Below are 12,135 nucleotides of genomic sequence, written 5' to 3' on the forward strand. Positions count from 1 at the left end.
ATTTCCTTTCATAGATGATGGATCCCACCCTTCGCCTAGGAAGCCGGGGAGCCCGCTGAGCAACAAAAGAAGCGTCGAGCCAAATCAGAAAGGAACGAGCAGGGGAGCTTGGTCCCGAAGGAAGGCCTAAGCGTTACAGGTTCCGAAAGAACGAAAGAAGTTAACGTCGAATCGCATCATAAACTTATTCCAGGATCGCCCTGAACACGAAAGAGGAAGGAAGAAGGAAAAACAAGCGCTAAATGCGAAATGTCGATGTCGATGTCCGCGGTACTACATACACCATAAATCAACAGAAGAAATGGCGAAAGCATTGGAATACCCTTGGCCCAGGACATACATTATCATTCAAGGCTTTCAGGTCCTTTCTTTCTTTCTTTCCACCCTCGTCCTTCAGCGTGCATGTCCATCACCTTCCAAAGCCCGCATCCCTTCCCTTCGTTCTGCGCGTATGCGTAGCACGTCCACCAGTACTTCATCTCCGGTTCCTCATCCCCATCCCCATTTATTCCCCCATCTTCTTCTTCACTTCCACCTCCCCGCCCATCTACTTCCCGTCCAGTACCACCAGACCGCGCCTTGCGAGTCCCGGTTAACGAAGCGGGTTTCCGCGAACTCTTCTCGCGCGCCACCGTCGTATTTTTCATATCAGGCCTCAAAATCATCGGGATTCCACACTTACATCGCGGTGTGCTCTGCGGGCGGAAATCGGGGCGGTAGAAGCGGAAGGTGATGTTGATACGGATGTTGCTTGGCTCGATCTTGTCGTCTTCCTCAGACTTCACTGATGAGATGCTGAACGCCGACCTAGGGAGTATAGGTTTGTAGATGTCCACGGCGCTTTGGGGCGGGATCGAGTGCTTGAACCGCTCTTGCGTCGTAGCGTGCATGATAACCAACTAGTACGTAGTCGTGAATGTGAGGAGCTGAGGGGGGAGTGGATGGCAGAGCCTAACCGTACAGAATTATGTGGCAATGGGATATTATACGTCCGCGCATGACGTTTCTCTTGCTCTTCTGCTGGGACGACGTCCCGCAGACTGAATGTTCGCCGGGTTCCTGTTGAGCAGTTCATGACTGAAACAATCTCCACATATCTTCCGCTTACCCAAACTTAACGAAGCGATGGTTGGATAGGGCCCGAGGTATGTCAGCTGGTCTGAATGCCATCCGACAGTTTCCTTTCCGCCTTCGTAGCAGTTCGACGCAGCGACGTTGGCTTGCCACAGAGGTTCGGGTGTGTCGGACGGCGGTCTCCATTCCATATCGAAGCGTGTTCGTTTCCGCATTTCAGCGTTCACCGCGCGCTCAATGATGTGACAAGCTTCCTCCATTTCTGGCGGAAAGGCAGGAGGTATGTCAGTAGGTGTGCCATTATACCTGTAGTAGAAAAATGAAAGGTGCTCGGCACCGCAATCGAGACAGAGCGCACCAGTACTGCGCAGCTTCGGTCCACTCAGCCCTTTCCCTCCCTTTCCCCTTATCGTCTTGGTTCGAACCAAGATCTTTCCGCACAAAGAACGCCGTCCGATGTGGACTCTCCACCATACGCTCAAAGAGCCACCACTTATTGCGCTTCCACCCTCCTCTCGCCAGATCGACCATTGTGTAGAAAAGCTTACAGGCGAGCTCAGGAGGCAGGATCGATATATGAAGCGTGCAGGGGGTGTGCTGCGCGACCATGGCAGGGGAAGGCAGTGTCAGCGGCGGTAGGCGCGGTACGCTGCTCGGGGGTTTCGGTTTCCGCGACGACGACGGGGGTTTCTTGGATGGGCTGCTACTAGTACTGGGCTGCTGGAGAACCGACAGAAGGTTGGGCACGCTGCGTGGCTGCCGAGGGGGCGCTGGGGACAAATGACGCGTCACTAACACATCAGTGGGTTCGGGGGAAGGTTCTTTGCGTGAAACTAGCTTTCGTTTAGGAGAAGGTGCATCGCGTTGAAGCCACGCGTCAAGCCCGGAATGTGCTCGTTTCTTGCCTTTAGGACGTCCAACGTGCGTTATACTGGCATTCTGCAGGAGATAATTCGCGGCCAACTCTACATCGCCATCGCAATGGAGGATGGCCTCGAGTACAGATGAACTCTCAACTTGAGGCAAGCGGTCGTTGACGATACTTGATACGAGCGCGATAAGAGTATCCGTGTCGGCGAGACTGTCTGCCATTGTTGCGCTTAATGTGCGCAGAGTTCTGCCAAAGGTGAGCCTTTACAGAATTCAAGTGTGGTAGAGGAGAAAGAGATGAAGCGCGATCACTAAGGAGATTGACTGACACGTGATCACGTGAACGAGCACTTCGAATCCTGGTGATGAAGTTTGAATTTGGACAGCTCAGGACAGCTCATAACTTCATCTACAACGTCCATGACCCGGAGCGTCTCGACGAAACATGTCCTACACTCAGAAATCCTCTCAGTCACCTCGACCATGCGCAAGAACTCGCGATGGGCATCCACGGCCCATTTCATGAGTTCCAGAGACTCGGCATTGGGCACCAATCTCGGGCTCCGAATATCAAGTCCCTCGCATCCCGTACAGCCGACAAGGACCACGAGCAGGGAGGGGGACTTGATGGCAGGGTTTCAGGAGTTGAAACGGACCATCAGCGAGGTCGAAAGTACGTCGCGTCTGATCACGCGTACGTGCATGGGTAGCTGACCATACTAGGTATCGACACCATACCTCTCCCAACACTCCTGGCGCCATTCTTCGCCATCATACGCTCGCCACTATCTACTGGCCCCATAACCTCCTCTGCACTGCACTCCCTCCACCATTTCTTTGTATGTGGGCTCATCTCCCCCGATGCCGTGTCGTTGGACACGGCTCTCGTCGAGCTCAGCAGCGCCGTCTCGCACTGCAAGTTCGAAGCAAGCGACTCGTCTGGAGACGAAGTCGTTCTGCTTCGAATCATGACTGTCATCCACGATTGCTTGTGCGGATCAGTTGGGCAGCTGCTTGGCGACGTTGAGGTCTGCGAAATGCTGGAAACGGTGCTCACGACTTGTTGTCAAATGCGTCTCAGTGGTACGATTATCATCCGCACATTGAGTTTCAAGGTGTTTCTGATAGATATGTGCAGAAATCCTGCGGCGATGTGCCGAGAATACGATGCACGGACTGGTCAAGGCGGTGTTCTCGCGCTTAACCACATTGGATCCGATAGCAGAAGAGGAAAAGCTGCGTGAAAGCGAAGAGGAGGCTGGAGAAGGCGAAATCCGTATGAACGTATCCACGAAGGACGCGTTAACTGATGAATTACCAGAAGCCGAGTCCGCCCCTGACGCCGACACAGATGTACCACCCTCAGTGGAAAAAGAAAGGGCCGCAACACCGCAGCCAGAGCCAGAACCAGAGCCATTGCGCACTCCTACCTCGTCTCCCAGACCTGCATGTTCGTGCCTCTTGTTTATGAGAAGCTCGCAATATTCACATATACCGACTAGATGGCCTCCCTTCGATCCTGGAACTCCTCCGCGTGCTTATCAACGTCCTCGACCCACATGATCAGCAGCACACCGACTCCACGCGCCTCGTCGCCCTCGGCGCCCTCAACATCGCCTTCGAAGAATCTGGTTCCGCCCTCATCCTCTTCCCATCCCTGGAGGCCCTCGTCGTTGACTCCGGGTGCAAGTATATGTTCCAGCTCGCGCGCTCTGACAACCCACATGTATTGCAGGCGGCGTTGAGAACGGTCGCGACTGTGTTCGAGACGATGCGCCCACGGCTGAAGCTGCAGCTGGAGTTGTTTTTGGCGTTTACGATTGACAGGCTGGCTCCCGCGCCAGCGACGAATAAAGCTCAAACAGCACTTTCGATATCGAAGAAGTCAGGAATACCGAACTCGCCGCATCCCTCGACGCCGACACTTGGCGGGTCGTTAGAACCCGAATCGGGAGAGGGCGCGGCGACGCCGACACGCGTGCTCGTCGCCCCCGCCCGCGGAGAAACGCGCGATCAGATCCTCGAGACGCTTAGCCAGCTCGCGCGCAAACCGGGCTTCATGGTCGATCTGTATACGAACTATGACTGCGATGTGAACTGCGAGAATATGTTCGAGCGGCTGATCGAGTTTTTGACCAAGGTGCGGTTTAGTATGTGAGGTCGTGTGCTGTGGTTTGACTTCGCATCCAGAGTGTTTATTCGTCGCAGTATGCGGGAGGTGCAATAGATGTGCGGCAGAGGAATGCGCAGTATCTGTGCTTGGATCTGCTACTTGCGTTCGTCAACGACATGGCAGTCCGTGCCGATGGTGTGCGTCTCCCTCCGTTTCTCATCATGTCCGCATCACTATCACTAACTACAACGAGTATACAGCAGTCAGCAACCTGGCCGAAAGTGCGTACTTATCTCTCATGGCTTCACTAAAAAATAGTCCTCATTCCAACTTGTAGGAATACCCCGAACCATCCGCCCTTATGGAGACGAAGTCGCGCAAGCAGCTCGTCCTCACCGGTGCTGCGCGCTTCAACGCCAAGCCGAAGACGGGGCTCGCGTTCCTCGAGGAGCACGGTCTCATCTACGCGGATCTGGGGCCGGAGACGACGAAGGCGCAGAGCCTAGCGCGGTTCCTGAAGGGGTGTGGACGGATCGATAAGAGGTTGCTGGGGGATTTCATCTCGAAGCCGGACAATGTCGATGTGCTGCATGCGTTCATCAGTCTGTTCGATTTCAAGGGGGTATGTGCTTGGGCTGTGTGCTAGCTGCACTTAGCGAGAGTGGAACTGACTATAGAACGCAGAAACATATTGCAGATGCTATGCGGGAGATGCTCGAGTCATTCCGGTTGCCTGGAGAAGCACAGCAGATTGCGAGGATCACGGAGACGTTTGCGTCTATATATTTCGCTGCGAAGCCAGGTGAGTTGAAGGGTGCCTTTTTCATTTCATTTCATCTATATGAATATGTTCTTGCTCGCTTACACCTTGCTGTTCATGTTAGAGGGCATTCAGAGCGAGGATGCCGTCTACGTCTTGGCTTACTCTGTCATCATGTTGAATACCGATCTGCATAATCCGCAGGTCCTCGTGAGTGCCACAGCCCTCCTAACATATCTTCCACTAAAGAGTGTTGGTAATAGAAAAGGATGTCGATAGAGGATTATACTAGGAACCTTAGGGGGGTGAATAACGGTGCGAACTTCGCGCCGGAATATCTAGTGAGCGCCGTTCTTGTCTTTCCAGGCATAATTATTGAGGCGATGTAGCAAAACATCTACGATTCTATCCGCAAACGGGAGATCGTCATGCCAGAAGAACATACAGGCCAACTTGGCTTCGAATATGCGTGGAAGGAGCTCCTTGCGCGCTCACGGCAATCCGGTACGCACTTACGCTTCAACTACTTTCATTAGCATCAGTCGCTGAGTACCGTAATTCCGATAGGCGAACTGCTAATGTGCAATAGCGCGTTGTTCGATGTCAACATGTTCAAGTCGGTGTGGAAGCCCGTGATCTCCGCGATCGCATACGCCTTCATCAGCTTCGACGATGACTACATCATCCAGCGTGCGATCGCGGGCTTCCGGCAGTGCGCGACGCTCGCCGGGCGCTTCAACTTACCCGACGTGTTTGATTTCGTGGTGGTGTCGCTGTCGCAGGCAACGAGTCTGTTGTCGGAGTCGCTGCCAGCGCAGGTGCCGAATTACCCCGTTGTGGAGGTCGAAGGACAGGCGATAACGGTGTCCTCATTGTCGGTGAAGTTTGGAACGAACTTCAAAGGGCAGCTGGCGGTGGTTGTGTTGTTCAACATCGTCAATGGGAATGGGAATGCGCTTCGCGAAGGATGGACGCAGGTGAGTCCGACTCATAGAACGGAGCGAGGTGCGGGACTTGCGGCGAAGGGGTGTTGACGATCATCGAAAACAGATATTCGAGATGTTCCAAAACCTGTTCTTGCACTCGCTGTTACCGACGCGGATGCTCCAGATGGAAGACTTCCTCGGTGGCGTTTCTATGATTCCTTTGCGTGGCAGTCAGCCTGCGCGACAGCAACAGCGTAACGACGGCGGTCTGCTGTCCGCGCTGTCTTCGTACCTCATGACGCCGTATGGCCCCTCAGACCACCAGGTCCCGGATGCCACGGACTCAGACATCGAGAACACGCTCTGCACGATTGATTGCATTACGTCGTGTCGGCTGGATGAGCTTTACAGTCAGATCATGTGCGTTTATATATCATATCATTGTAGGTTGACTGACTTCCTGATTAAATTCGTTTTTATAGGCAACTGGACCTCGAGGCCCTCGTTGCGGCCGTTCGGTCACTGGAGGCGCTCGCCCACGAAAGGACCGTCGCCCGGTTTAAACAGGAATCCGACGATGGTGCTATAGCGGTTGACGGCGATGCCTACGCACTACCGTACGATCCCGCTTCGGTGTTCTTGCTCGAGACCATGGTCAGTATTTTGTGCCAGACTCCAGATCGGATAGATGAGCTCTGGTGTGTGCCGTTTCACTGCTAAACTATGCAATGTATGAACGGTGCTGACGCTATTATTGCAGGCCAATCGTCTTTGAACATTTGTCTGCGCTGTTGTCCTCCGCGAACCACTATAGTGTTCTACTCATCGAGCGAGCCGTAGTGGCGCTTTTGCGATTATGCCTCATCCTCGCAACGAAGGTTGGTGTCGTCGCTGGCTTGCTGTCAGAGGTCGTTTTGCTTATCATGATGGCGATATAGCCTGCGCTCCGAGACCAGGTATATGTGTCGTTTGATCTCCTTTCGGGTCTGCACGCACATGCTGCGAACTCTGTAGCGGAACAGGTTGTCTCGGGTGTCGTCCTCGTAATCCAAAAGCATCCGGATATCGTTAGGTATGTTTTCTGGTTTCACCGCCTTTCTTACTACAACCTTTATCCTCGCCTTGAATAGATCACAGACGGAATGGAACCTCATCTTTGCTCTGCTCCGCTCCACGATGTCGAACCCCGAAGCATCTCGGCTCTCCTTCGAGTTTATAAGCTCACTAGCGAGCGACGGGCCGCACCAAGTGGTCACTCCGGATAATTTTGCGGGGCTTGTTATGATATTAGATGATTTCGCTACGGCTGCGGGAAAGGCCATCGAGAACCAGCAAACAAGAGGGCGTCAAAAACAGCAGTTGACTTCGGCGCAGTAAGTTACGCCTGCCGGGTGCGACCCCCTCAATCGTGTCTGATCGTTTCTTGTATCCCTGTAGGTCGCCTGTAATCGATCGCGGATGCAAGGCGGTGGATTCGATGTTTGATTTGAAGAAGTTCATGACTGTGTTCATCAAGACGGATATCCCTCAGGCCCAAGGTGTGCCAGAGTTGATATGTTTACGCAAGCGGCATCTCACTACGTTCTAGTATGGCGGCAACATTGTTTGCCGTTGTTGAGCTCCCTCAGTAGGCAGTCCGCCAACGCTGCGCGGGAGGTTCGGTACAGCGCCCTCAGCCAACTACAACGGCTGCTCCTGGGACCACATTTGGTGTTGGAGAAGGCCGATGCCGCGCAAGTCGAGGAAATATTCAACCGTGTGTTGTTCCCTCTCCTCGATGATTTGGTGAAGCCGCAGGTGAATCAGCGCGACCCGCAGGGGATGCCCGAGAGCCGCCTGAGGGCGTCTGCGTTCCTCTGCAAGGCCTTCATGCACTTCGAGGTACGGGAGAGCCAGGCGAATACAGATATACGGATTGTGTGGATACAGGTTCTGGATTTGTTGGACCGGTTGATGAATGTGGATAAAGGGGACCATTTGGTAAGTTCAACTTCATTTATTGATTATCGCCAATCCTCGCCTGTGAATGACGAGGCTGACGGGTTTTGACTTGTAGAACGAGGCTGTGCCTGAATCGCTGAAAAATGTGCTCCTGGTGATGAACGCTGCGAGCCTTCTGATTCCGCCACCCCCGGGGGAGGATTATCGTACGGAGCGCCAGCGGACGGTATGGACTTCGACGCACGAGCGCATGGAGCGGTTCCTGCCAGGCTTTCTTGCAGAAATCATTCCTTCTTCTCGAGAGGCTGCTTCTGCGTAGCTATCTTCTCTAAAAACAAAGGTTTTGGGATGCATTTTAGACCAATGTCCATGAATTCAAATATTTACTGTGTGAATCAAGAATGAGAAGAGTGCAAGTTGGTTGGTGCTTGAGGATACACATTAGTTTGCCATCATACCCTGTCACAGTAGAGATGTTCAAGAGAGTCTCTATCAAACCTTTTTGGTTCATTTGATTATTGAAGGCCAATTATGTGTATATCTGGCAGTTCACCATATTCCCACATGAAGCACACATGAAGCACACTTCATCTTCTCACCATATTTCCACCATCTGAACTTCACATACAGCAAGTTTCATAACAATAGGTGGATTTTGTTGGTGAGAGTGTACAGTGCATCACTTGTCATCCTGCCTGGGCATCCCCCAAAGTGCTGGTTGGGCAGGAGATTGTGCTTCTCCCACATCTCCACCATATCCTGAGCAACTAATGCTGTGAGGACCTTGCCCATCGTGTTGAGTAAGGTAATTGGCCTCCATGCCTTGGCCAGGTTGTACTGGGTTTGCCTGGCTTCTTGAGGATGATGGTAGTCCATCTCTTCCAGGCTGGTGGGTAGTGGTTTAGATGGAAGACTGCTTCATAAATCTTGGTCAATATGGGGGTGAGTGCACCACTGCACTTCATGAGGACAATGTTTGGGATTCCATCTGGCCTGCAAACCTTGTACGGTTTAAGCCTGGCAATGACATTGTTTGTTCTGTGTATTGAGGCATCAAAGTTGTGTGGGACTGGCTCTGGAAACGTCTTGGGTGCAGCTGCTTGTACTTGACGCTAAGCTGCTGTGCCTTGTTGTGGGCTGGTGAGGCCACTCCCCAGAGTTTGTGCAACACTCACTTTGCCCTGGTATAATGTGTGCTGAGGGTTTCCAGTTCTGAGTTCCACCATCTGCAGTTGTAGGGGGTGACACCATTCTCCTTAATTGTGTCCTAATGTGGCAAGCCCGGTCACATGTCCTGCAAGTGCCCACTCCAGTACGACATCTGGTTCATGACCACCAAGGAGTGGATGTCTGCTATTGAAGATCTCCTGACTGTGGCTGATGTTGTAGAAAGTGCAGGGACTTCAGAAGGAATAGACAATGAGGGAATAGCCTCAGTTGAGGAATTGGACACAGTGTATGTTGTCCAGACCAATGAGTGACCAGTGTGGCCTTGGTGAACAACTGATTTGCTTGTCTTAGCATAGATGAAATAGACAATGATGATTCCGGTCACTCTGATGATCTGTCCAACATTAAGCAAATGGCTCTGGTTGCAATCCACATGCTCCAAAGGTTTTGCCCACAGTGGGAACAGCAGCTATCCAGTAGCTATGAAATTTCCGCTTTGCCCAGCCCCACAGACATCACCGGTTTTCTTTGTCCAGAAAAAGAATGGAAAAAAGAGGCTAGTCCAAGATTACCATTATTTGTATAAACACACTGTATGGAACACCTACCCTTTGTCATTAATCTCACAGTTGGTGGACAAGGTAGCGAAGGCGCGGTTATTTACAAAGATGGACCTCCGATGGGGGTACAACAATGTACAAATAAAAGAGGGAGACCAATGGAAGGCTGCCTTCCAGACACCAAGAGGGGTGTTCGAACCTATGGTTATGTATTTTGGACTTAGTAATTCCCCTTCTACTTTCCAAACCATGATGAACAAACTTTTTAAAGATCTTATTGACGAAGGACTTGTAGTTATATACTTAGACGATTTACTTATCTTCATGGACAACAATGTACAAAAGCACCAAGAAGTAGTACACAGAGCGTTAAGAATTCTTGAGGACAACAATTTATATGTAAAACCAGAAAAGTGCGTGTTCGAGGTGAACAAAGTGGAGTTCCTGGGAGTAGTAGTAAAAGACGGCGAGGTGCAGATGGAAGAAGCGGAAATAGAAGCAGTAAAAGATTGGCTGGTTCCAAGGAACGTGCTGTAAGGGGACACTCCTATTTTCTCCTACTCCCCCTGTCCCGCCCCCTTCCTCCTCGTTCCTTTCCCCTTTCCTTCATTCCCTTTCCTTTCCTTTTGTCCCCTTACCTTTCTGCTTCCCTTCCGTTCACTCCCTTCGCATCCGAGCCCCGTCCGGTGACTCCGAAGTCTTCCCGCACTTCGGACTCGCCTCGGACTCGCTCGGAATTCGGACTCGCTCGGACTCGTAGATACACTTCGGGGCTCGTCCGGGCTACCTCTATCCTCCTTTCCCACTTCATTACTCCTTGTCCCCACTTCCCCAGGTCGCTGGCACGACTCCTGTACATTCCCCTTCCACTTCATTATCACATGCCCCCTCGTACCTTGTGATATTCGTTCGTACCTGTGGCTGGTGTACTGTACAGTTACCCTTCATTCCTCCCACGCTACTACAGTATATACTTCGCTTCCTAGCATGGAGAATCCCCATCCTGTTCTCTTTGGATTCTCCCTCTGCTAGGTGAGCAGCTCTCTCATGTATTGTAGTTAGTCTTATTCATTTCTTTGGATTCTCCCTCTGCTAGGCTTGCACTGTGCGGCTATCTTGAGGTTGCCCTTACAGCAGAACAGGATCTCCCATCCTGGCACCAGAGCCCTACGGAAAACGTCCTGCGCCACTCCGGACTTGTTCCCGACGTCTCTCCGGTTTTGCGGACATTCCGGACGCTCTCCTGCTACTCCCACCCACCTCTGAGGACCCAAGGAATTCCATCCCTCACTCCCCTGACGACTCTGAAATGCCGGGCGCCTCCAGCCAGATCCCGCCATCCGAGCCAGTCGCTTCAGGACCGGACTCCGAGACTTTGCAGACCTTGTGGGCTCAGACGTACGAACACCAAACCCAAATCAGCTCCATCCAGGATACACTCGCCCGAATTGAAGGACTCCTCCTAACACCCCGTCCGACTACTCCGAAAACGACTGCAGACTCCGAGCTGAGGGGCACTGAAGCCTCCCAGCACGCCCCGAGTCGATCCGAAATCACCCCGTGTTCCCGTTTGAAGCCCGCCTCTCCCCCGATCTTTGACGGAAACCGCAAGGATGGTCGCGCGTTCTACAACGCGTGCTCCATCTACTTCCAGCTCTGTCCGGACCACTTCCCGACCGAGCAGGCCAAAATCCTCTGGTGTCTCTCCTTCTTCCAGAAGGATCGCGCCAAGGAGTACATGGACATGGTGCTCCGGAGTCCGAAGGATCCGTACTTCGAATCCTGGGCCGCCTTCGCGACCGAATTCCGGACTCGCTTCCTTCCGGATCGGGAACGCGAAGCCGCCATGCTCAAGCTGGAGTCTACCCGGTACCACCAAGGGCGCCGGACTTTCCAGGAGTACCTCGACGAGTTCCGAGACCTTGTAGACCAGTCCGGATACTCCGAGGGCTCCAACATCACGATGAAGTTCCGTCGCGGACTGGACTCCATCATCCAGAGCCGCGTTGCCGAGTCCGCAGACTGTCCAGACGAGGATGACTTCGAAGGATGGTACAAGGCAGCGCAGCGGGTTGCTGACAACCGTGCTGCCAACCAGTCCTTCCACTTTGGTGTGCACTCCGGAAACTCCGGACACTCCGGATCCCTCGCCCAACCAGCAGCCAGCTCCGGAGTCGCTCGGACTCCTGCGGGTGTACTCCCCACGCCTCGGACTCAGCTCCCGCCTCTGCAACCCCGCTTCCAACTTCCGCCTCCTCCGAAGGCTCTCTCACCCGGCGTCCCCATGGACGTCGACCACACCCGCTCCCGGCCCGCCGCTTCACAGCTCTGCTACCGATGCGGCAAGCCCGGCCACATGTCCCGCGAGTGCCCACTTCGGTACGACGTCCGGTTCATGACCACTGAGGAGCGGATGTCCGCCATCGAAGATCTCCTGACCGCGGCCGATGTTGTAGAAAGTGCGGGGACCTCGGAAGGAATAGACGATGAGGGAACGGCCCCGGTTGAGGAATCGGACATGGCGGATTTTGTCCGGACCAACGAGTGATCAGTGCAACCTCGTTGGTAAATAACCGATTTGCTTGTCTTAGCGTAGACGAAATAGACGATTCCGATCACTCCGATGATTCGTCCGACACTAAGCAAACGACTCCGGTTACAATCCGCACACTCCGAAGGTTTCGCCCGCAGTGGGAACGGCGGCTACCCAGTAGCTATAAG

The 12,135-nt window shown here is 53.1% G+C and overlaps 2 protein-coding genes across 2 annotated transcripts; one reads left to right on the forward strand and one right to left on the reverse strand.

Moving 5' to 3' along the window:
- Positions 1–344: 344 nt before the first annotated feature.
- On the reverse strand, positions 345–2,166 carry PC9H_001403 (uncharacterized protein; the record flags this gene model as incomplete). The annotated part of the gene is made up of 4 exons (XM_036771053.1): positions 345–899; positions 962–1,059; positions 1,109–1,380; positions 1,433–2,166. 4 exons carry the CDS (start codon positions 2,164–2,166, stop codon positions 345–347), a joined length of 1,659 nt encoding a protein of 552 aa, XP_036636898.1.
- A 198-nt stretch (positions 2,167–2,364) lies between these two features.
- On the forward strand, positions 2,365–8,003 carry GEA2_2 (GDP/GTP exchange factor for ARF; the record flags this gene model as incomplete). Its single annotated transcript, XM_036771054.1, has 20 exons — positions 2,365–2,617; positions 2,668–3,027; positions 3,083–3,394; positions 3,447–4,084; positions 4,135–4,254; positions 4,318–4,338; positions 4,395–4,679; positions 4,742–4,859; positions 4,942–5,027; positions 5,081–5,158; positions 5,207–5,321; positions 5,385–5,794; positions 5,868–6,163; positions 6,226–6,441; positions 6,504–6,621; positions 6,682–6,815; positions 6,874–7,116; positions 7,181–7,281; positions 7,332–7,723; positions 7,800–8,003. 20 exons carry the CDS (start codon positions 2,365–2,367, stop codon positions 8,001–8,003), a joined length of 4,500 nt encoding a protein of 1,499 aa, XP_036636899.1.
- Positions 8,004–12,135: the final 4,132 nt, after the last annotated feature.

Source organism: Pleurotus ostreatus (assembly GCF_014466165.1).
Source record: "Pleurotus ostreatus strain PC9 chromosome Unknown scaffold_1, whole genome shotgun sequence".
NCBI classification, from domain to species: domain Eukaryota; kingdom Fungi; phylum Basidiomycota; class Agaricomycetes; order Agaricales; family Pleurotaceae; genus Pleurotus; species Pleurotus ostreatus.